Source organism: Lolium perenne, chromosome 7 (genome assembly GCF_019359855.2).
Source record: "Lolium perenne isolate Kyuss_39 chromosome 7, Kyuss_2.0, whole genome shotgun sequence".
NCBI classification, from domain to species: Eukaryota; Viridiplantae; Streptophyta; class Magnoliopsida; order Poales; family Poaceae; genus Lolium; species Lolium perenne.
The window spans coordinates 172,100,348-172,123,649 of record NC_067250.2 but is presented as its reverse complement, the minus strand read 5'-3'; the positions used below and the strand labels follow the sequence as shown (position 1 = coordinate 172,123,649).

The window sequence follows — 23,302 nt, the reverse complement described above, 5'->3', positions numbered from 1 at the left end:
GAAAAAAAATTTATCGTCTAGAGAGGATGACATGCGGGACCCATGAGGCAGCAGCATCCTCAACGTCTCTAAGACGGCACGGGATCAAAAGAAAAAATAAGTAGCCAAAAATCAGGGGGTGAAAAAAATCCAAGAAAAGAAACATTTGTCGTTCAGAGAGGATGACATGTGGGACCCATGAGCCAGTAGCGTAAATGGCTCGATCGGAGAACGTGAACGAGATGGCGCGATCGAAGAAAAAAACATCACTAGAGACACTGTCATCTAGACTCTACATCCCTGGGCAGTGCGGATTTGCGTTGACTTGGTCGGCGCACCCGAGAATTCATCATGCACCACGTCCCAGGCCACCATACGCGACATTTTCCACGTTTCCGTCGTGCTTGATGGCCTCAAAAACGAGAAAAAAAAAAGTTTTGACATGCACCACGGAGAGAGCAAAAATCGTCGGGATGGTGCATCAGTAACCACGGCCCAACATTAAATTCGTCTACCATGGCAACTTTTCTTGTAGTGCTTGTTCTTGGATAGAGTGGTGATCTTCGTCATTGTGTTCCCCTTGTGTCGAGGAAGAAGGTTGCACTTGCGCAGAACTTTCTCCTTCTTGTTGATCTTGAGGCTTTCAAATGGTTTGGATATAACCAATCCCATTGTCCTCATAATTTGAGAAGGAAACTCATAACCTACAAAACTTTTATAAATTTTCTCCACTTGGGGGTCCTTATCCTCATTAAATTCGAGCTTGTAAGATTCTTCTATATATAAAGTGAATTTCTTTGTAGATCTATAAATGTGGGAATTTTTGGCATATCGAGCAAATATATCGCAATATATATATATATATATATATATATATATATATATATATATATATATATATATATATATGTTCAAATTTAGCTAACCAAGGTTTATTGTTAATATGAAACACTTGCAACCGAATAACCAGAAGTAACTGAGTTGGGATCTTCCCGTTTTGGATCTCGTAGGGTCTTGTTAATCTTTTGGAGATAGAGCCAATTCATGGTATGCCATGTAGTGGAAAAGGCTTCACCCCAAAAAAAGTGAGGAGACTTGTACTCCACCTCGCAGTTCTTGCAATATGCATGAGTGTGTGTTTCTAACTATCTGTTACACCAGTTTTTTGAATGGGGTTAGATAGAGGATTTTTTTTGTTTGATTCCCTTGTCACTTAAGAACTATTCCATGGTCTAGTTCTTTAACTTCGAGCCTTGCCAGGATTTTGTAGCATGTTGACAGTAAGTTTTATTGGAAAAAAGATATCAAGTTTTCTTAGGATTCATCCTTCGAATTGAATAAATACACCAAATATACATACAATAATAATTTAGAATAACCAATAAATAAACCTTCCCACTAAAACTATCGTATGTCTGAGGTCTAAATAGGTCCAAACTGAAGGAGTTCCAATGGCCTCTTGGAAATTATGATATTCTTGTAGGGATGCTTCTTATGATATTGATTTCCTAAAATGCACACATCACCATGAGCTAAATGGCAGTGCCAAAGCCATCCCACATCATTTTTAGTCCTTACACAAGTCGAAAGTTGAGAGAAACCCACCATGTACAACTTTCCTTTTACATGTCTAACAAAGTCTACTTTGAGAGAATTTCTCCTAAAGGTGGTCACATGCTTAACATAGAACAATGTCATAACCACATTGAGATAATTGCAATATGAAAATCAAATATATGGAAGGGATTACACAAGTAGGGCATTCTGAATAGATGTATCATGAGAGCTCACCACTTTGCCTAACCATGTTACCTTAGACATTGAATCATCTCCAAATAGGATGAAAGACTTATTGGATAGATCTTTGAAATGTTACTCAATCATCTCCTTACTTTTAGTCATATGATTTGTTGCTCCACTATCGAGCACCATTATTGCCACCGGAAGCATGGTCCTAAAATGATGAATGTCTTGATTTTTGGGCATCATTTTTGAATGAGTCATATAGTCCCAAATATACCATTCTATGTATTCATGAGGATAGCCAACAAAATTAGCATAACATGTTCATTATTTTCTTTGCAAATCACATAGGACGGGCGGTAAAGTATTGCAAGTGGTTTCCAAGTTCTGACATTAACACCCGCGATAGTGTCCTTCTCCCTTTTTCCTCCTTCGCAAAATTAACTTTTTTTTGAGGGAGACTTTGTGTTCTTGTTAGTCTTCTTGTTGTACTTGAGAATGAATGAACTCAAGGAAAGACTATGGCCCTTCTGCTACGTGTCCTTAATCAAGGGGTTGACCGCATGCTATGTCCCAGAGGGTGATCTATTATTCGATCATTTCCTGTTTATATTGCCTAATTTTGTTAGTGGCCCATTGGAGACAGGATCCAAATTTAACTCTAGCACAACGTGAGCTCGGCAGTCGTAAGCCTGACCCAAGCCCGATCGAGTCCAGCTCGCCGACAAAAGGATCCCAAGTAGAACACATGACACCGACAAATTCCAATGAAGCTTCTTATGAGTATATTAAACAGAAATTAGCTGTCTCTTAACGGCTAAATTCACACTATAGACGGGCATAGAGCTTAGTAGCAGGGTACAAGTATGGCAATACTATACTGGTGTGTACACATGCTCAACAGGCTCCAGATTCCGAATTCATTTAAAGACCCCACATGGCATGGACTCGATCGAGGCACACGGTGCTGGCCAGATTCCCCAATTCCTCCAAGTTTTTAAGTCAAATCACTACACTTGAAATTATTGCCCAAATCAGGTCAACTTGAAGCTACTACGTGATACGTGCTATTGCAAGTACAACGTTCGAAACAAAAAAAAAAAAAAAAAAGTAGCTGTTGCTGGCTAAATTAGTGCGGCATCTTCAACTTGGCTATAAAACCCTTCTAGTGTGCTACATGAAGCCTCACTCTGGAGTCTAGAGTCTGGAGCTTGTGGTACACAGCAGTAGCAGTTGGTTGGTTACACTCTACTCACTACTACAACTCCACTGTATCTCTACTATCCTGCTCAACCAGCTAGCCACTGAAGTGAGCTGATCTAGACACCAGAGTGTGAGTGCCATTGTGTTTGCGTGTGTGCATTGTCTCCTCCAAGGCAGCCAACCTTCCTTGGATCTGAAGCTCAGTCACCATTTGTTTTCTCATCAGGTTGTTTCAAGGTAACTTGTTCATCGATCTGGGGATAGCAGCTTTATTTTTCTGAAAGATGTGTCTTTGATTGCATTCTTGCGATTTATTCATACATATTAGAGAATAAACGTAGTTTGTTCATATATCTATATAGGTGAGTGATAAGTTGATCATTCTGAGAGGTTAAGAATCGAAGGGACAGACACAGCAGCAGAATCACATCAGTAGCACAAGATCTCGGAGGGCCAAGAGCGAAGCGGTGGGTTTAAGCAACCTCACATGCTGAGTTGCTGGAACCGAGCATAACAGCTGCGCTTCCAAAAACCCATCATCGCTGAGCTAGGCTTCTTGGTCTGTTCGAGAAACAAGGCGCTGTTGCCCAGGCGAGCTTGCGCTGAGCAGATCGATCGAGCAACGGTTTGCTCAAGTGATCTGAATAAGCAGCAGCAGCAATGGCGCCTCCGAGCACGTACGTGTCATCGGAGTCTTCGTGGTGGGGCGGCAAGGAGGAGCACGGCACGCCGGTGGTGGTGAAGATGGACAACCCCTACTCCCTGGTGGAGATCGACGGCCCCGGCATGGACAGCGCCGAGAAGGCTCGGCGCAAGAACGCCAAGCAGTTCAAGTGGGTGCTCCTCCTGCGCGCGCACCGCGCCGTCGGGTGCGTGGCCTGGATCGCCGGAGGGTTCTGGGGCCTGATGGGCGCCGTGAACCGCCGCGTGCGACGGAGCCGCGACGCCGACGCGGAGCCCGACGCCGAGGCCTCGGGCCGCGGCCGCCACATGCTCCGCTTCCTCCGCGCGTTCCTGCTGCTCTCCCTCGCCATGCTCGCCTTCGAGACGGTGGCCTACCTGAAAGGGTGGCACTTCCCGCGGAACCTGCCGGAGGAGTACCTCCGCCAGCTCCCCGAGCACGTCCTGCTGAACCTTCCGGAGCACCTCCGGCACCTGCCGGAGAACCTCCGCATGCCGGAGAGGAAGGAGATCCAGGGGTTCCTCCACGGCGCGTACGTGGCGTGGCTCGACTTCCGCATCGACTACATCGCGTGGGCCATCCAGAAGCTCTCGGGCTTCTGCATCGTCCTCTTCATGGTGCAGTCTGTGGACCGCATCGTCATGTGCCTCGGCTGCTTCTGGATCAAGATCCGCGGCCTCAAGCCGCGCCTCCCGGCCGCCTCCACCAAGGCCCTCAGCAAGAACGCCGACGACCTCGAGGACGGCGACGCCGATGACCTCGACGCCTACTACCCCATGGTCCTCGTCCAGATGCCAATGTGCAACGAAAAAGAGGTCAGTGTTCTTAACGTACGTGACAATTTCCATGGACTATAGATCAGAGCTTGACATGCATGCACGTATAGGTGTACGAGACGTCGATCTCGCACGTGTGTCAGATCGACTGGCCACGGGATCGGATGCTGATCCAGGTGCTGGACGACTCGGACGACGTGACGTGCCAGATGCTGATCAAGGCGGAAGTCACCAAGTGGAGCCAGAAGGGGGTGAACATTATCTACCGCCATCGACTGTCGCGCACCGGGTACAAGGCCGGAAACCTCAAGTCCGCCATGGCCTGCGAGTACGTCAAGGACTATGAGTTCGTCGCCCTCTTTGACGCTGACTTCCAGCCCAACCCGGACTTCCTCAAGCTCACTGTCCCACACTTCAAGGTACTATACATTACTCAGTCATGTCGATCAATCGGCTCCATCTTAATTTCCCCGGCCGTAAAATTATACTACTCTGCAAGTTTCAAATCTCAATGGATGGTGCAAGCTAGCTAGGCACTAGTTAGTAGTTACTCATAGTCAAGCACTATAATATAAGCTGGATAGTGTTGAAGTTCGAGTAGAAATATTCGAATGCACCTCTCCCTATAAATTAGCTCGAGATTGATATACAAATGATCAAGATTAACTCGGTACATGAGCCTAGTAAAAGCCCGAGATCTGTAATCTACTTGTTTAGTGCATTTGTCAACAGTAACAACAAAAACAAGTATGCGCACGCATACTGTTAAAAAAAATGCACGCATACAGTAACAACAAAAACAAGTATGCGTGCATGATGTATTGTCGTGTGTGGAGTACTCAGATTTATCCGATTAAAGCGTTCTTGTAGCCAGTTAGTGAAGACTGAATAATACAGGCTTTTTTTTCTGCGTACTGTTAGCAAAGAGAATTTTTTTTTAACTTGTTTGTGAAGAAGTTGGTATATGAATCCAAATGTTAATCGATCTGAGATTTGGCCGTTGACCTAGAGCTAGCAAAGGTAGATTGGCTTATACCCTAAAAAAAAGAGGTAGATCGGCTTTGGGTTGACACTTTGATCGATATTCTCGCGTAGGGAAACCCGGAGCTTGCGCTGGTGCAGGCGCGTTGGATCTTCGTGAACAAGGACGAGAACCTGCTGACCCGGCTGCAGAACATCAACCTGTGCTTCCACTTCGAGGTCGAGCAGCAGGTCAACGGCGTCTACCTCAACTTCTTCGGCTTCAATGGCACCGCCGGCGTCTGGCGCATCGAGGCCCTCGAGGACTCCGGCGGTTGGATGGACCGCACCACCGTGGAAGACATGGATATCGCCGTGCGCGCTCACCTCCAAGGATGGAAGTTCATCTACCTCAACGACGTCAAGGTACCGGCCGCATCTTCAGTCAAAGCTACAGCTATAGCTCTCAAGAAGAGATGATAACTTAATGTTGCATCTGTGTACGTAGGTGCTCTGCGAGCTGCCGGAGTCGTACACGGCTTACCGGAAGCAGCAGCACCGGTGGCACTCCGGCCCAATGCAGCTCTTCCGCGTCTGCCTCCCGGCCATCTTCAAGTCCAAGGTGATTTAATTAATTAATTAGTAGAAGGTCATCTCCATTAATTGCCATCCTGACTTCTGACACCATGCATGCATCTTCAACTGTAGATCCCGTTCTGGAAGAAGGCGAATCTGGTGATGCTCTTCTTCCTTCTGAGGAAGATGATCCTGCCCTTCTACTCCTTCACGCTCTTCTGCGTGATCCTGCCGCTCACCATGTTCGTGCCGGAGGCGCAGCTTCCCGTGTGGGTGATCTGCTACGTGCCCATGATCATGTCGGTGCTCAACATCCTGCCGGCGCCCAAGTCCGTGCCCTTCATCATCCCGTACCTCCTCTTCGAGAACACCATGTCCGTCACCAAGTTCAACGCCATGGTGTCTGGGCTGTTCCAGATGGGGAGCTCCTACGAGTGGGTTGTCACCAAGAAGGCCGGCAGGACCTCGTCGGAGTCCGACATGTTCGCGCTGGCGGAGGAGGCCGACACCCTCGCCAGGCCAGCTGGAGCCAAGCTCGTCCGCGGAGTGTCCGAAGGCGGGCTCGAGGCGTGGGCCAAGATGCACGAGCACGACAAGAAGGACCTGCAGCTGCAGCAGGCCGACGCGCAGGAGGAGGAGGCCAAGTCGCCGCCGGCCAAGAAGATGAGCAAGCAGCCCAAGGCGCCGAACCGGATCTTCAAGAAGGAGCTGGCACTGGCCTCCCTCCTACTCATCGCCGCCACGCGCAGCCTGCTCTCGGCTCAGGGGCTGCACTTCTACTTCCTGCTCTTCCAGGGCGTCACGTTCCTCGCCGTCGGCCTCGACCTCATCGGCGAGCAGGTCAGCTAGTGGCCTGGACAAATAAAGCTAGTAGTGATCACGAGTGCACGGCGACGTCCGTCCAGGCCACATATGCATGGCGCAATTCGTGGCTATGCATATATCCGATCGAACCGGCCGGCCACAAGGATTTTTAGCATTTTTCTCTCAATTTTTTTACGCTGTTGAATTTTTTTTTGTTCAGAGATCAAAGAGTCTATGTTACATGAACTTTGCTTGTGTTGTTCTAGCTAGCTAGCTAGTGCTCTGTTGCTAGGGGAAGCATGCAGGTTGTTAATTAATTTCCACAAAGTACTATATACTCGGAGCCTTCTTGTGTTCCACAATCTGATCAGCAGATACTACATATGATCAATGAATTGGTAAATCAGTCTTGTATTATATGCTTACAAATGTTCGTCGTTTCCATGTTCCGTCGCCAAAAAAAAATCAGTCAAACACACGCACTCTTTGTTTTCTCTTAATCCCACGGTGTTATAACTCGATGACTTGTTGTGCATATTATACCCTATATAAAAGCTGAACAAATTAGCACTCCCTTAGCCATGCCAAGTAATCATTTTGGCAGTGTAGATGGTTAAATTTGTAGCGTACGTCCACATATCTTTTCCGTTCTTTCCTTTTTCTTTGGCATTTTAATCGGATCTCGCCGGCTGCTCGCCGGTCAGTTTCTCTTCTTCCTGTTCTTTTGGGGTCTCTTATCATGTTCAGTTTCCAGTCTCCCGGTTTACATGTAACAAATCTTAGTGGATGGGCCCCACCTTCACCGCTTAATCTGCCGCTTTGACCAAACAAAAGGAAAGCAGTAAAAACGGATCATACCGCCGCCGAGCCTAGCCCCTCCGGTCCTCTCTATCTCAATTCTCTGTTTTTCGAGTTCCCGTCTAGTACGAGCAAGTCTATATTGATAAGCTTGTGACTCTTCAGGTATCGCCATTATAGTCATTGGCTCTGTGTCATCTATGGCTCTTGCAATTCTGTCCCATACTGCCTGCGGAAACTGTACCATCTCTCGTGTTCCAGGCCCGATATATTTGGTCCCCAAACCTCGCGTGAGATCTGCGGGATCGACGTACGGATTTCCCGCGTCGTCGAAGTTCTCTGATGTCTCCTCCTGTGGACGACTTGTTTCTCCAATTGCATAGATTTGATGGTATTTTGAATTTTGAACTTTGTCGGGATTGGTGACACCATCATATAGATTGGTGAAGACCTCTCCAACAATAGTGGATCTGTCGATGAAGTTGAAGCTGTCGATGTTGCTCGAGTCATCGCTTATATCGGAGTCCGCAGATGACTCGAAGGACATGTCGCTGAAGATCTTGGCGAGTTTTTCACTTGCCATAGTGTTGATGAAGCGTGGCGGCGAAATCTCCTCGTCTCCTGTCTCAGTCGACGACGTGGAGTTCAAAAAATCGGAATCGATCTCCGATAATCCTGATGAGATCGGAATTTCGAGACGATACGATCCTTCCCTCTCGACGCGGAAGTGGAATTTGCCAAATGTCATCTCCATAGGCTCCTCTAGATATGCATATGCATCCAAACGGGAGGGCGGGTGAGGAACAAAATCGACTAGATCAGTTTCGATCTGTTTACCTCTATCCATCGCGTTGCTTGCTACCGAAGAAGTCGACGATCTTGAACGTGCCATCGAGATCAGCTCCTTGTCACCTCTAATTCCCACAGACGGCGCCAATTGACAAGGGATTAACTTATCAATGCCTACAAGTTATAGACTAGGGTTTGGTTGGAAGTAGAGGGCAAGTAGATCTCGAGGGTTTCAGCCGAAAAGTACTCGATGATTAAGAAACTAGGGTTTGCGTGAAACAATGAATCAATCCTTTCTTTGTCCCTCGACTCCCCCTTATATAGGAGGCGGAGCCGAGGGATTCGTGGTACACAAGTTTACAAAGTCCGGGAGGGTTTCTGAACCGTCCCATAATAATTACAAGCTGATATTCCTAATACAATTCTATCTTTCCGTAATACTAATTAGGCTTCCAGGATTCATATTCTTTGACTCGTGGACCTTTATTAAACCCCGGGTAACATCTTCGGCAGGTCCATTGGGGATGCTTATGTCACTTGGTAAGCACCGACGTGGTCGGTGTATAGGATTAGGCGTTCTACCCGGCCATGGCTTGCACATTTATTTATTTTGGAGCCCAATTTGAAGTAGGTGCTTACCATGGCTACGACAGCGGGTTCCCCTATTTCACACTTAAGGTGAAGGGGATCGCGCCGTCGCGTCGAACGATACATGGTGGGTCAGCCTAATTCTCTTTAGAGCATCGCTCAACTTGGACTTGTCCGCTAACTGTTTGTTCGATTTTTTTTACTCGGCCATCATTAGCACCAGCTTTAGGAATATTCAAAATCTGAAAATGTTCAAATATATAGAAAAAACTAAAAATGTTCAAATCCAAAAAAATGTTCAGATTCGATAATTATTCAAATCCATTTTTTTTTCAAAATACAAAATGTTCAAAAGAAATGTAAAAAATGTTCGAAAGTTAAAATGTTCAGAACAAAACATTCAAAAACTAAAATGTTCTATTTTTTTAAAATTTGAATATGTTCAAAATACAAAAATGTTCACATTTTAAAAGTTTCGAACTTGGGAAACATTCTAATTTGAAACTGTGCGAATTTGAAAAATGTTCAATTTTGAAACTGTTCACATTTTAAAAAAGTTCAGATTTGAAAAATGTTTGAATTCGAAAATATTCAATTTTTTATAAACTGTTCAAATTTAAAAAAATCAGATTTAAAAAGACAAAAAAAAACAGAAACCGGAGAAACCAGGGAACCCAAATGGAAATCAGAAAACCAGGGAAAACCGAGCTGGAAAGTTCTAGAATATTCAGAAAACCGAAAACCAGAACACATAGTTTCTTACTGGGCTGGCCCATTTAAATCGCCTACGACAGCTCAAGTGGAAGTTACCGGGCCACAAGCCTCATCCATCCTTCTCATCATTTCCTCTCGTTTTATCGCCTCAAAAGAACCCACATCACCCACTCATCTCCTTTCCTCCGCCATCGTCCCCGCGCCACCATGGCCACGGCGACACCGCAGAAATGCTGCCTTCCCGCCCCCTCGCGGCCTCCTCCCATCTCCGCTCCCCTCCGCTTTCGCTACCTCACCATAGGAGCCTCCTCCTTCCACTTTCGGGGGCGCCGCACGGCAACGGCAAGGAGAGGAAGAACTGCCTTTGTCTTGTCCCCAAGGTAGCAAATTAGCGCCTCCCTATGGCAAAGGATACAACCACTGGGCTTGTGTTCTTTAATTTGGATTGGGTTCTCTTCTGTTGTGTTCGTGTAGGTGTACGTTGGAGACGGCTGGCCCAGCCTTTGATCCTCTGGGGCTCTACAAGGAGGACTCTTCCAGCTCTGATTATCAGTCTCCCTTGTCGACATTCTTCGGCATCCTGTCTCCCGTGTTCGGGAGCTCCAGTGGCTCCAGGAAGGAGAAGTCATCCTATGGCCGAGGAGCAGCAGGTTGCAATTCGAAACTAATCCCTTCCCCACCTATCTAGTCGTAGTAATCTATTATTGGTTGGTCAATGCTTTAGATGGATCTGTGTATGTATTTATGTATGCATTACTAATTATATTCTACCATAGAAGTATGTTACTTTGCACACATGCTATGTTAGTTTAGTTGAAAAAGTGCACTCCACTGCTTCTGATATTTGGTCAAACTTAGTAAGCTTTGATTTTGACTATATTTTATGCCTATGTTTTGTAACCTCTGTATTAATAGTATTTAACAGCTAATTTTCCGCTCGAGTTCACTTTAGTTTATTCAGTTATATCTATATAATGCACTTTAATCCAATTTGAGCAGCTGCGATGGAGGATAGTACTATTGACATTGGTGACTTCTTCAAGGGCCCTCTACCTGGGAAGTTTCTGAAGCTCCTTGGTTTTTTGGCCTTGTCTCGACTTGGTGTGTATATACCTTTGGGTGGAGTGAACCGGGAAGCTTTTGCTGGTAATCTTGACCAGAACAGTCTGCTGGGCACTTTAGATTCTTTTTCTGGTGGAGGCATTGGCCGGCTTGGAATATGCTCCCTTGGCATTGTTCCATTTATCAATGCACAGATTGTGTTTCAGCTTCTTGCTCAGCTTTATCCAAAATTGCAAGATCTTCAGAAAAAAGAAGGGGAGGCAGGTAGAAAGAAGATCCTTCAGTACACAAGATATGCATCTGTTGGTTTTGCAATTGTCCAGGTTAGATTCTTGGAATATCTGAGCAGTTCTTGGATATTTTGTCAAGATATTTCTTTGCCTAGTTAAAATCGTAGGAGCAGCTGCTAGAATTTTTTTGATGTCAATATACTTGGTTCAGAAACGTGCCAAGGAGCACTGCCTGGATACATGCAAGTTCCTTGTTAAGTTGTTTGGTACATCAGGTTTCCACGGTTCCATGGGGGCACCTCTTGTGTATGACTTACTATTGTTTGGACAAATGAACATACATATATCTCTGTATAGTTTTGTGATCACATGCTATATTAATTGACAATGCTACTTAACAGAATACCATGTTTAGCAGTTTGGATTTTGTTAAACATGCCACACAATTTGACCATATTTCTTGCACTATCAAGGAATTTGACACTTTCATGTTTTTTTGAAATTATACATTTTATGTGCATCGTTGACATATATTCGGCATGGCAAAGAAAATTTAGAACACTAACAGAAATTGTTTCCTGATGCTGAGATGCACATGTGCTTCATGTTAGTAACTATGCTGTTGAAGATCACAAATAACAAAAAAAAAAATTCTGGTATTAGTGAATTAAGATTGAAGCTTCTGTTGTCAATAATTTGGGAGAATGCTATATTGTTGTATCTATGTTGCATTTAAATTTTTTAATACACTAGTATTGCAGAGTTATTGATTATGAAGGTATAATTTTATTTTTGAATGTAAGTTGTAATTGTTTTGTAATCTTCCCGACCGCTTAAAATATAATCTGTACTTTTTGCTAGGCTATTGGACAAGTTCTTTTTCTCCGTCCTTATGTTAATGACTTCAGCACAGAATGGGTACTAACATCTGTGACACTATTGACACTGGGATCGGTGTTTACAACTTTCCTTGGTGAAACAATATCTGAGTTGAAACTCGGGAATGGAACGTCTCTTCTTATATTTACAAGTATAATATCGTATTTGCCTGCATCATTCGGAAGGACAGTCGCGGAGGGATTTCAAGCGGGGAATTATGTTGGACTTCTCACAATCATATTATCATTCTTTTTTTTAGTTCTTGGGATTGTCTATGTCCAGGTGAGCAAGTATACATTGCTTTTCAAAATACATATAAATTTATTTGCGTATGCTATTTTCTTAGTTCAGAATATTTGTGTGGTTTTAGGAAGCTGAGAGAAAAATACCATTGAACTATGCTTCTCGATACAGCAGCCGAGCTGGAGGGCCCCAACGTTCTGCATATCTACCTTTCAAGGTTTGGCTTCCTTCTACACATATGGATTGATTTTGTTTGTCTCTTGCTACAGCAGTTGCAGTTAGGAAATTGTCAATTGTTTCAAAGCTTTAACTCGATTTCTTAGTACTGTCCTGAGACGTATATGATTTTCTGGAGAACATGCAAATAAAGTGTTTGCACATCTTTTCATTAAGAGGAGAAGCAAGACCATAATCACAAGAATTCAGATATGCAGTACATTCACCACATGTGCACAAAACAATACTTTGGAACACAAGGACCCTCTAGTCTATTCTTAAGGCAGCTCTTACAATATATATGTATGCATTATGGCGATCTGTGGGAGGTGTCTGTTGAGGTACGCTGACTCAGCGAGGTCTTCGTGAGGGTTTGATAGGTGTAACGAAAAACACTATGCTCCATTCCTATAGTCTGATGGATATTTTACAAGGTTAACATTTTTGGGTCAAAAAGTCAAAACTTACCTTCAATCAGTGTTAATTGCATGGAGGGACCCTTGAGTTATCTTATGCAATAAGTAATGGCAGATCAATAAAAGGGAACTCCCAATCATAACACCACCTTGCCAACGGACTCGAAGGCGTGAGATCTAGCAATTGATAGAAGGATACAACGGGCGGAGAGATGAAAAGTGGGGAAGAGGATGATCTCGATCAATTTGTTCATTCAAAGTTTTGCTGAATACAGAAGGCACACCCCTCTGGCTTATAAAGCCACCCACACACGCTTAACTTAACTCATGCACACGCCAACGTTATCTCCCGCGGCCCACACTTGATGGCGCCTTTCCCACTTACTTCTTGACCGGCTAGTTGTTCTCTTCATTTTTTCATATTTGTTCTAATGACTCAGTTCAGCGCATTAAGTTTAGATTTGAACTCCTATATAATTTGTTAGTCGCTTTATGTTAATCGGTTTCCCAAAACCTTTGTGATTAGAGATGCAAGTGGGTCAATATTAGGGTACCCTCTACCCTCTTTATTGTAAAAAGTTGAACTAACTTTTGCAAAATGATGATGTCATCAGAAAAGTTAGTTCATTTTGTTGAACTAAAGAGGGTAGAGGGCACCCTAATATTGGCCCACTTGCCTCTATATTTGTGATGTTTGAGATGAAAATTTTGAAATCTCAAAACATTTTCTAACTGTCGCATGCATTAGAAGAAAAAGGAAAAAAAGGAGACCAGAGGGGGAGGAACCCCTCAGTATCAAAGAAGCAACAAACTTGGTTGCAATACTCAGGCCTCCTGGGGAGTTGAACCTGTTCCATGCATGGAACTGGACCACATGCACATAACAATGGTAGTGAATACATGAACCAACAAAGACTTGGAGCATGTTGGACTGTGCAAAACATCTATTTATTTCTTCATTAGCAAATGAATAAGATCAAACACTAGTACTCACGATTCTGCTAACCTCTGTTCTGTCTTTCATACTCACTGTTTTCCTGATGTTCACTTGTTTTATCACTTACCTATCAAATTATGGAAGGAAGTAGTACTAACTTCAGTTCCATTATGAGCAGGTCAATAGTTCCGGTGTCATGCCTATCATATTTTCTACATCTTCATTGGCTTTACCTGCTACTTTGGCACGGTTCACTGGTTTAGAAATTCTTAAAAAAGCTGCGATAGCCCTAACTCCAGGAGGTAAACTGAGAGGTTTTCTAGTTTATTTTGCAACTGATATTTAGTTTAGGGAGAATTGGAATGCCATAAAGTACCTATTGATTATGATTAATCTCATTCTGTTAAATATCTGCTGCAGGTTCTTTCTATCTTCCAACTAATGTGATGCTTATAGCCTTTTTCAATTACTACTACACTTTTCTTCAATTGGATCCTGATGATCTTAGTGAGCAATTGAAGCGGCAAGGTGCTTCAATACCGCTTGTGCGGCCAGGAAAAAATACAGCTGCCTTTATTAAAACAGTGAGTTTGTTACTCTTTCATCACAAAAGATGCATTTTCTTTGTCTAAATTTTGGAATAGTGCATGACTGCATATACTGTGTGCATAAGCTCCAACTCATTTGCTCATTCTTGTAATGTGGTAGCTTTAACATTAGGCTAACCTAATCTGCGCAATGGCTTTGTGGGAAAGAGTTGTCGACAACCGCCTACTCTTATTCTTGTAATCTTATAAGTGTTAGTTGCTCGGGTACCATATTCAACATGTGGCAAGGATAGTGTCCATAACACACTGTAAACCTTTTATAAATCACTATTATCCGGATTGTTTCCTCCAAGTGCTCTCAACCTCAGTGTTAGATCACTGCCTTCTCTTCCTCCAATCTGCTGATCATGTGAAGCTGAGTGCAGATTCCACTTCAAGAATTTTTGGCTGAAGTTACATGGTTTCCTTGCGGCGGTTGAGGCTCACTGAACTTGTCATATTGATGTTGTTGATCCTGTCTGCCGTATTGCCACCTCCTGTCATTTGAAACACTGCAAACACCCTGCAGGGTTGGAGCCACAAGTCCTTTTTCTTACCAAAGCCACAGCCCCTTTTTATTATGAAGCCATAGGTACTTTTGGGTAGATTTATCTATATTCTTGGTGAACGAGGAGCTTGTTTTCTGACTTAATAAGGCACAGGAGGATATGCTGCTCTCTGATGCAGAGTTCAACCTCCGGACGTCCCTTAAGCGCAAATGTTTGGGGCTTTCATTCATTTGAACGGACAGGGCGAGGTGGCACTCTCAGATCCATTGGTTGCAACAATGTGACGTTTCCACTACATCCTTCAACCAATTTGCTATTCACAGCAGTCGCAAAACATGATACCCACCCTCAAGGATGGTGATTGCACAGTCATTTAACACGAGAAGAAGGCTCAGGTACTCTTCGAGTACCACAATGGGTTTGGTGTTATTCTGAGCCATGAGTATGAAGGATTTGTGGTAAGGAAAAAAACATCAGTCAGGAAGAAGACACGATTTGCCGACTTTGCAGAATACTGTAGGCTGAGAATAGAAACACATCCTCCTTTCTAGAAATAAGAGTAGTGTCTAACCCGGATCCAGAGCATGAGGTTTTCCACCAAGATTGGCATGGTAAGCGTGCCAGACTGACCCAAGAGGTATCCTGCAGGCTCTGGGCAAAAGTTCCGGTGGCACCTATCTAAGACTTGATTGTTTTTCAAAGGGACAGGGCAATGGACTTCATCGGCATGTCATCAATCCAGTGGCCCATCCAGAAAAAGGTCAGCTGCTCAACTGCGAACCACCGCCCTGGAGGCAGCATGAAACATCTCCTGGATAGCCCTCTCATGATGCATTGGGAGACTGACCCAGGTTATGGATGGGTCCATGCAATGCAGAAAGCATACCCAGGAGCTTGAGCTCGAGGAAGCTATACTTCCATATTCAAAGGGGGCATGCACTCTTCCCCATGCTTCAAGACAATGGCCTCTCATGACCACATCCGTGCCATGCCAAATGAAGGTTCTATGACATCTGTCGGTTGCTTTGACCAGCCATGGCGATATCGCAAGTGACAGCATATGGTAACGGAATTGGGGACATGACCATCTTTGTGAGTACCAGTCGACCCCCTTTGGTGAGCATGAGGGCATCTCCAACGGGGCGACGCAAACGGACGCTGAGCGACCGTTTGCGTCCACCGGGCCGAAAAATGCGTTGGGTCCCTGCTCCAGCGGGGCGACGCAAAGTGACCGGGCCATCCGCGGCGACGCAAACCTGGCCCAAATATGCGCCTCGGATGCGTCTCTGCGGACGTTGCGCGGACACGCAAAGTGTCCGCTCGCGTCTGGTGGACGTTTCGTCGGGCCCGCCTGGCAGCGACCCTGCGTTGATCCGTCTACTCAGGTGCGCCAGCGACGGGCGCCGCTGCGTCGGTTTGGAAGTCTGCGCCACGTTAATGGCGATGCCTCGCCTGCCGAGCGGCCGACGCCCACCTCCGCCAACGTAGTAATGGCGACGCCACGCTTCCCGCGGCCGTCGCCTGCCTCTGGCCTATATAAAGAGGGTTCGCGCTCTTCTTCCTCATCCACTCCACACAAACCCTAGCCACCACAAGCTCCACCGTAGCGCCGCCTAGGCCCGCGAGGAAGTCCATGGCGGGTCCTGGTGGCCGGCGAGGCGGTCGAGGCCGCGGGCCTAGGCACCCCCGTGGTCGGGGCCGCCGTGGTGGAGCAGCTACGGCCCCACGGTCGCCGTCGCCTGAGCCCTCCTCGTCTTCGCAGGAGGAGCGGTGCTTCGAGTTCGTCCTTCGCATCGATGACGACCCACTCGGCATCAAGCGGCTCCCGCACAAGTTCGTCGATGGCGTCGAGCCGGCGCACTTGCAGCTACGGGAAGCCAGCTGCAACTTCTGCCGGTGGCCTGTCGAGGTCTTGTTCGACGGGCAGGGCAAGATGTACCTGCACACGGGGTGGGACAAGTTCGCCGCGACCTCGCGCTCGAGCCCGGCTGCCAGCTCACCTTCCTCTACGAGGGGGACAACGAGATGATCGTCAAGGTGTTCGACGACACAGCCTGCCGCAGGCACTACCACACCGGCGAATCCGGCTCGGACACCGATAGTTAAAACTTAGAGTGTTCTTTCTTTGCAGCGAATATGACTGGGAGTGCCTCAGAGTGTTCTTTCTTGGCAGCGAACATACGGAACCAACACTACTGGCTTTCCTGTGTTTTTATTTGTGTCAACCATGGTTCAAACTATGTATTAGTTTGTGTAAACCATGTTCCCAATTATGTATTAGTTTGTGTAAAACCATGTTCCAATATGTAATGTTTGGAACTATGTTTAAATGGAGAAGAGAAAAAAAAACAAGTAGAAAAAAAATGCGTCGCCCCGCTAGAGCCACCCCTAGACGCAAACGCGCGCACGGACAAAAATGGTCATTTTCGCGTCCGCGGGGCGACGCAAACGGACGTTCGCGGACAATTAAATGCGTCGCCCCATTGGAGATGCCCTGATAGCTTTCCAGTTAGGGGGCATCACTACCACCTTGTTCTTGTAGAGTCTCCAAGTCTTGCTTGCGCATCTTCTGGAATGACCAATGAAAACAAAGGTAGTTGCATCAGAAATGCTTGACAACACAAGGGAACTCCGACAGGGAAAGCGGGGTCTTATCCTTGGGGCAACAGATGGGAGTGAAGGCACACTTGCTCACATTTATTCGCAGCCCCGACAACACACCAAAGACGTTCAGGACAGAATTGACCGTGTCCAAATCCTTTCTAGTGGGGAAAACATGAACATCACCACATTGCAGCTTCGGTGCTGAATGCTGACATGACCAATTGGCTCAAACAGCCTGAGCTCATCCACCTTCTTCATTGGGGGGGGGGGGAGCACCTCCATAGTGAGAATAAAAAGCATCGGAGAGAACGGATCCCCGTGCCTCAAGCCTTGGCCATGCCATAACTTTTGCCTCACATTATTGAGCACTGGCGAATCTAGGACAAAATCAGTGGGGTGCCAAGATTAAAATTTCCCCTTTTATGCTTTGTATGTAGCCACTATTAGTCCAAATAGTAGTAGGTAAGAGATACTTTTAGAGGAAGTGCCATGGCACCTGGCACCCCCGCTAGATACGCCACTACTATTGAGGAGGATACATGCATAACTGACTAGGAGGATGGCGATCCAGTTCCTTCCTCCAAAATTGGCTGAACCCCAAATGGGAGAGCACATCAAAGAGAAAGGGCCACGGCACAATATCAAAGGCTCAGGCTGTGTCCACCTTACATAGCAACCTCAGCAACTTCTTTGCGTGTAATTCCTTAGCAGCGAGTTGTACATAAGAAATTGTTGTGGATACAATGCCCCTCGAGAATGCACTTTAGTTCACACAAAACAAGAATTTGAAATCCTGCAACAATCTCAACAAGAGAATCGAGAACAAACTTGGCAACATTGTGAAGGAGGCTAGTATGCCAGAAGTCCGTAACCTCTTGAGCATCACCGTCTTTTCCACGAAAGTGATGATCGGCTGGTTATGGACCTTGAGAAGTTCTGCCTTGATTATGGACCAGGTAACTTTGAAGAATCAGCCTGATAAGCCATCTGAGCCTGGAGCTCGGTCATTCAGTGTATCCATAATCGCCCAGCCCACAGCCACGGCCTCCTCAGAGAAAGGGACCCCGAGGTGGTGTAAATTATGGCGCTTCAGCCCAATAAAGTCGAGTGGAAGGGCAAGGCATCATTGAAGTGTCGGTTCTTCCTGTAGCTTGCCCTACAACACTGCTGCTGGACGGTGGATAGATTGGAGTGCCACCATTCGCAAGTCACACGATCTGCGCTGTTTCCCCCCTTTGAGCAGGATGGCAGAGCACCCCTTTATCAGGGGCCTATGGTCGAGACAGCTTGGGAGCCTCATTCTTCGTTGCACTGGGCATGGTGATAGAACACCTAACGTACAGCTGAAGTGATGACGAAGACTTCGGCTCAATGGTTGCTTTGGTAGCATGGTCAATTCGGCGTTAGATGAATGAATGGATCATCCAAGTGGTGAGCAATGATCTGATTGCTGTTGTGGACAGTGCCAAGGCAGAGGTTCAGCGCTGGCGCTTCTTCTTTCTCCATCGGTTGTGTGAGCAGCTGTGAGGCCTGGATTAGCTTGCGTTTGTGGTTGCTGGGTTTGTTGTGTGAACAGCTTGGACATGCGGTAGCTTGTTCCATGGCCCAAACTCTTGTGTCTATGTTCCTTTCCACATGATGAAAATATATGCAAACGCTTGTTTGCGTGTTCTTTAATAAATCACTACAAGGGCCTGTTGTTTGCTCTTTAGATAGGTTCTTGTGAAGCTCACCTGCTCTTGTCTTTCCAGTGACTTTTTTTAATTCTGTTTTCATATCCAGCATAAATTTATGATTTATTTGTTCACTTGCAAAACTAGTGGGAGATACAGCTTAATATTTGAAACTCATTCGTAGCTTGGACTAAACAATAAACAAATGTTCCATATCCTATCCATACTGGCCAGTCGAATGCTAGTCCTTGCTATGAATCTGGGTACAATCGGCTGATTCAGAACCCAGTATAAGATGATAAATTCTACGTACTTTATAAACGATACTTCTATCCTTCTAGATTATTCGTATTCATAAATTTATTATTGCACCTGTCTCAGAGCCTAGACGTGCATATTCAAACAATTGGATAACATTTCTCACTTTAACTAGGAAAACTGTACTACTTATAATTTTGGAGATCAGTACATTTCTCACTTTAAGTAGGAAACCTGTACTACATATAGTTCTGGACATCAATACATTTCTCATTTTAAGTAGGAAAACTGTACTAATAGTTTTGGAGATCAGTAGGTAACCTTACGCCTGAACTGATACTGATATTGAAATGTCTAGTTCCCCTACTTCACAAAACTAGTTATTATGCATAATGCATGTGAGAAAGCATGTTGTACTCTGCCCATACACTGGTTTTGGAAATTTTGATCTTAGAAGTCCAATTTTGATTAGAAATCTAGTCAACTTAAGCACAACCAGTACTGCAAATGAAATCCATTGTGACACCATATCTCAGATATGTCTTGCACTAAAAAAGATTTTATCTAATTGCAGGTTCTTAGTCGTATCTCTGTCCTAGGATCTGCCTTTCTGGCTGTACTAGCTGCTGGACCATCTGTGGTCGAACAAATCTCTCACTTGACAGCATTTCGGGGATTCGCTGGTACATCAGTGCTTATCCTTGTTGGATGTGCAACCGACACTGCTCGGAAAGTTCAGGCAGAAATAATTTCTCAGAAATATAAGAACATCGAGTTCTATGATGTCAAAAGTTCTGACCAATAATCGATCTCACTGATCATTCTTGAACGTGTACTTCAATGTTATCTCGTATAAATGATTGTTGTATCTTTTGGTAGCATTTCATTTTATTTGTTGTCCTTTTCTTCTTCTGTGTATACCACTTAGATCTCTTCTAGAGGATCAGGGTTCGGAAAGCATGCATCAATATGTAAAAAGATGCTCAAATGTTTAATCAATGGAAGCTACATCTCATGGATATTTCTGTTGTGGAGTGATTTGATGTCATCTCTATACCCCGGAAAAGGGATTTGTTAACTTTCTTTCATATTGCTTCTTAAAACTTAAAAATCAAAGTGTTGGTTGAGTGATCAATGTGTCAGTAGAGAGGCTGAGGAGATAGGAAAATGTTCTTTAACTTGACTCAATTATTTCATTTTTGGTGTGTATGCTACTATTGCAACTCCAAATAAGCTGGCATATTGGCATGCCAGTTCACGCATGTGCGCACATTTTGTTCTCACCTTGTTTATGTAGATACATCTCTTTCCATTTGTTTGTTTTTTTAATCTTGGAGTTTCATTGGAACTGCTCATTTTTTATTATTATCTCAATACCCATGTTTGACACAAGCCAACCTTGTTTATCTCATTATATTTTACTCATCATCTTATTTGTGGAGTTGGCCTCGCATTCTGTAAGATTCTTCTTGTCTGTAACATATGTAAGCACAGGTAACACTAAACCAACATAAGCATGGGAGCACTATTTATGAATAGAATTCCCAGTATCTGAGCTATAGTAGTCATACAGAGGCTAACATCACAATTTGATGTTTAGGCAGTAAGTTAACTAGCAGGTTTACTACTTACATCCTTTGATTATATGAATGCAGAGTACGTGTTACTCCAGAGATCATATTCTTAGAAATCAGGCTCCTCAGGCTGTTCCATTTGTGCGCTCAGACCTACTTGGGGCATCTTTTGACAGTTCTGGTGCCTCTGCCATGCAGATTGGATGAAGCGCCCTGCCCATGTCCTCCATTGGTATGAGTAGACCTGGAATGTGCGCTGCAAGTTCTTCCGATGCATCATTCTGAATGTCATGGCCACAAACTTCAGGTCATCAGCTTTGCGGGAGAATGTCTCCAGTTCAGCTATTGTTTTAGCAGTTCGTGCTGATGTTGGACAGCTGACCCCAGAGCTGGGAAGTAATTCCTATTTAAGCAACTATTCACTACAGAAATCGCCTGGTCCTAGGATGATGATGTTGAAGAAATCATTCCTGCCACCATCTGTCATGGAACTCTCCAGCTTTGCATGGATAACGAAGAGCATGACCTCTAATTCTAAAGGATCTCCCTACCGATATTGTAGGTGCCTTAAGTATAAAGGAAGTAGGACATGCGCTCACAGATAGCATTGTGTAGTTGTTGGTTCATTGCAGAAAAGAATGGAATCTAAAATTTCGTATGAAGATACCTTATGTTTTGCATTATGTTAGATTGCCTCTTCATTGTTGTTCTATAATGTTAACATTGACACTACGTAGAAAAGATGGTGGTTCTTATTGCAGGAATTATTAGGATTAATCAGGAAGCCACTTAGTCGTTGAACAAAATCAAGGCATATATGTTATTTTATGTCCTGATGAAGATCTGCTGGTAGCTTCTCAGGATCATATCATCTTCAACTCCCTTTGTTTCAATCCACTTGTATTTGAAGAATTTACAAATGCGATTCGGCAAATCATCAGGTATTTGATCTGTGATCCAATCCTCCATTTCCATTTGCCACATTCTCCAGTCTTCAGCATTTGTAGAAAGAGATTTCATATTTGCAGAGAATATATTGCTGTTGTAAATAAGTAAAGTTAACAAAATGTTTTTTTCACAACTCAACTTACCTGCATGTTTCCTATTAGCGGCGCGAACAGACCAGTGCTTAGAAGGGTTACCCTATGCAAATAGGTTTTCACCAATGAAGGAAATAGTCACCAACAGATTACTGTACATGCTGACACAAAGAGGAACATTTCTATTTATGTGAAATCATGGGAGATCTTCCACAAATAGTGCAAACAGTATGGAAGAGTTGGCAAGGACAAGTTTTTATATTGTACGACCACAATACAACAATTATTTTCTACAGGTACTGCTATACTGGAACTGTCAAAATGTATCGAGATTGTGGTGAGATACAAATGTCAGCTGTTGGGAGTTCCCACCACATGGGAGTATAAGTATTTCACAGAGAATAATGTTGTGACCACCCTATTATTCAATTCTTCAAATGAACATGCCATAATTAATGAAGACATTTGTGCTATTATCCCAATTTTGAGTGCCACTTGATGTGGCATGTTGACAGTCAAGGAACTTGAAATTACATGGTATTTTGTTCACTGGCATGTTCTCTCTAGAGCATTCTGTTTCCCAGCATGCCTTCTCCCAGACATAATGCAAGTAGATAGAACGAGTGTCAAATGCCAGCTGTTGGAGTCCCCACCATGACTTACATGCCTTGCGACCATATAAAGAACTAGGTTATAGATGGCTCGCTCCAACCAATTTAGGCAAAAAAGCCCACTGTCTTCATAATGTTTATTCCTTTCAGAACTATGATATATAATCTGATGCAGATTGGACTAGTATCACGAGAAAGAAAGGGGCAGTAATATGTCTCTGAAGCTCATTGATGATACCCACATGAAAAGAATCAACTTGCAGAAAAAAAAATGACATATGTACTTTCATTTTTCTGATTACAGTTGTGCAATATTGATATGAAAGAGGTCATATTTGTGGAACATGCAATTCAGCTACTATGTCAGTGAATAAGTTTGCACTGATGTATCTCTTTACAATCTTGTTAGGATCTGTAACGAGCTCGTTTTTGCCAAGCACTTTGGAGACTGGATCAGCATATGCAGTGCAGAATCCTGTGGCAATATGAACTGTGAAGAACATGTTGACAAGAGACAAGAGCCAAGTGAATATGATGGCCAAATGGTGGTCCATTCTCATGCACAGCCCTCGGACCTACAAGGCTACAAACCTGTGAATCAAACGACCAGAAATCCTACAAAATTCCATGAATCAGAGGAGCCTTCCGGCCTCTTTGTACTATGTCAAACAATACCTACGACAAATTCTTGTACTCCTATTCCTGTGATGTAAAAAACTTGGAGTTTTTTTTTTATCATGTAGGATTGACCACTCTAATCACGCGTTGTTCCTATTTCTGTATTTTGAGAATCCTGTTGAATCGAAGATGCCCATCATAGGAAAGATGATATGTGAAAAACACAATAATAT

The 23,302-nt window shown here is 44.4% G+C and overlaps 2 protein-coding genes and 1 pseudogene across 2 annotated transcripts; 2 read left to right on the top strand and 1 right to left on the bottom strand.

The window, feature by feature from the left end:
• Window positions 1-2,906: 2,906 nt before the first annotated feature.
• LOC127301071 (probable xyloglucan glycosyltransferase 3) lies at window positions 2,907-7,085 on the top strand. The gene is made up of 6 exons (XM_051331286.2): window positions 2,907-3,162; window positions 3,288-4,422; window positions 4,494-4,802; window positions 5,479-5,769; window positions 5,852-5,965; window positions 6,052-7,085. The coding sequence occupies exons 2-6, from the start codon at window positions 3,586-3,588 to the stop codon at window positions 6,766-6,768; spliced, it is 2,268 nt and encodes a 755-aa protein (XP_051187246.1). The 5' UTR covers window positions 2,907-3,162; window positions 3,288-3,585; the 3' UTR covers window positions 6,769-7,085.
• Window positions 7,086-9,760: 2,675 nt separating this feature from the next.
• LOC127301070 (preprotein translocase subunit SECY, chloroplastic) lies at window positions 9,761-20,247 on the top strand. Its single transcript, XM_051331285.2, has 8 exons — window positions 9,761-9,992; window positions 10,087-10,262; window positions 10,612-10,997; window positions 11,766-12,065; window positions 12,154-12,243; window positions 13,774-13,897; window positions 14,016-14,179; window positions 19,801-20,247. The coding sequence occupies exons 1-8, from the start codon at window positions 9,820-9,822 to the stop codon at window positions 20,029-20,031; spliced, it is 1,644 nt and encodes a 547-aa protein (XP_051187245.1). The 5' UTR covers window positions 9,761-9,819; the 3' UTR covers window positions 20,032-20,247.
• Window positions 20,248-20,909: 662 nt separating this feature from the next.
• On the bottom strand, window positions 20,910-21,897 carry LOC139833758 (cyclic nucleotide-gated ion channel 17-like; annotated as a pseudogene).
• Between the last annotated feature and the right edge of the window lie 1,405 nt (window positions 21,898-23,302).

Bases quoted from the DNA above. Each gene is read 5' to 3' on its own strand.
- LOC127301071 (XM_051331286.2), top strand. From the start codon at position 3,586: ATGGCGCCTCCGAGCACGTACGTGTCATCGGAGTCTTCGTGGTGGGGC. The intron at 5,770-5,851 runs GTACCGGCCGCA...CTGTGTACGTAG, and splicing joins TCTACCTCAACGACGTCAAG to GTGCTCTGCGAGCTGCCGGA. The intron at 5,966-6,051 runs GTGATTTAATTA...CTTCAACTGTAG, and splicing joins CGGCCATCTTCAAGTCCAAG to ATCCCGTTCTGGAAGAAGGC.
- LOC127301070 (XM_051331285.2), top strand. From the start codon at position 9,820: ATGGCCACGGCGACACCGCAGAAATGCTGCCTTCCCGCCCCCTCGCGG. The intron at 12,066-12,153 runs GTGAGCAAGTAT...GTGTGGTTTTAG, and splicing joins TTGGGATTGTCTATGTCCAG to GAAGCTGAGAGAAAAATACC. The intron at 12,244-13,773 runs GTTTGGCTTCCT...CATTATGAGCAG, and splicing joins CTGCATATCTACCTTTCAAG to GTCAATAGTTCCGGTGTCAT.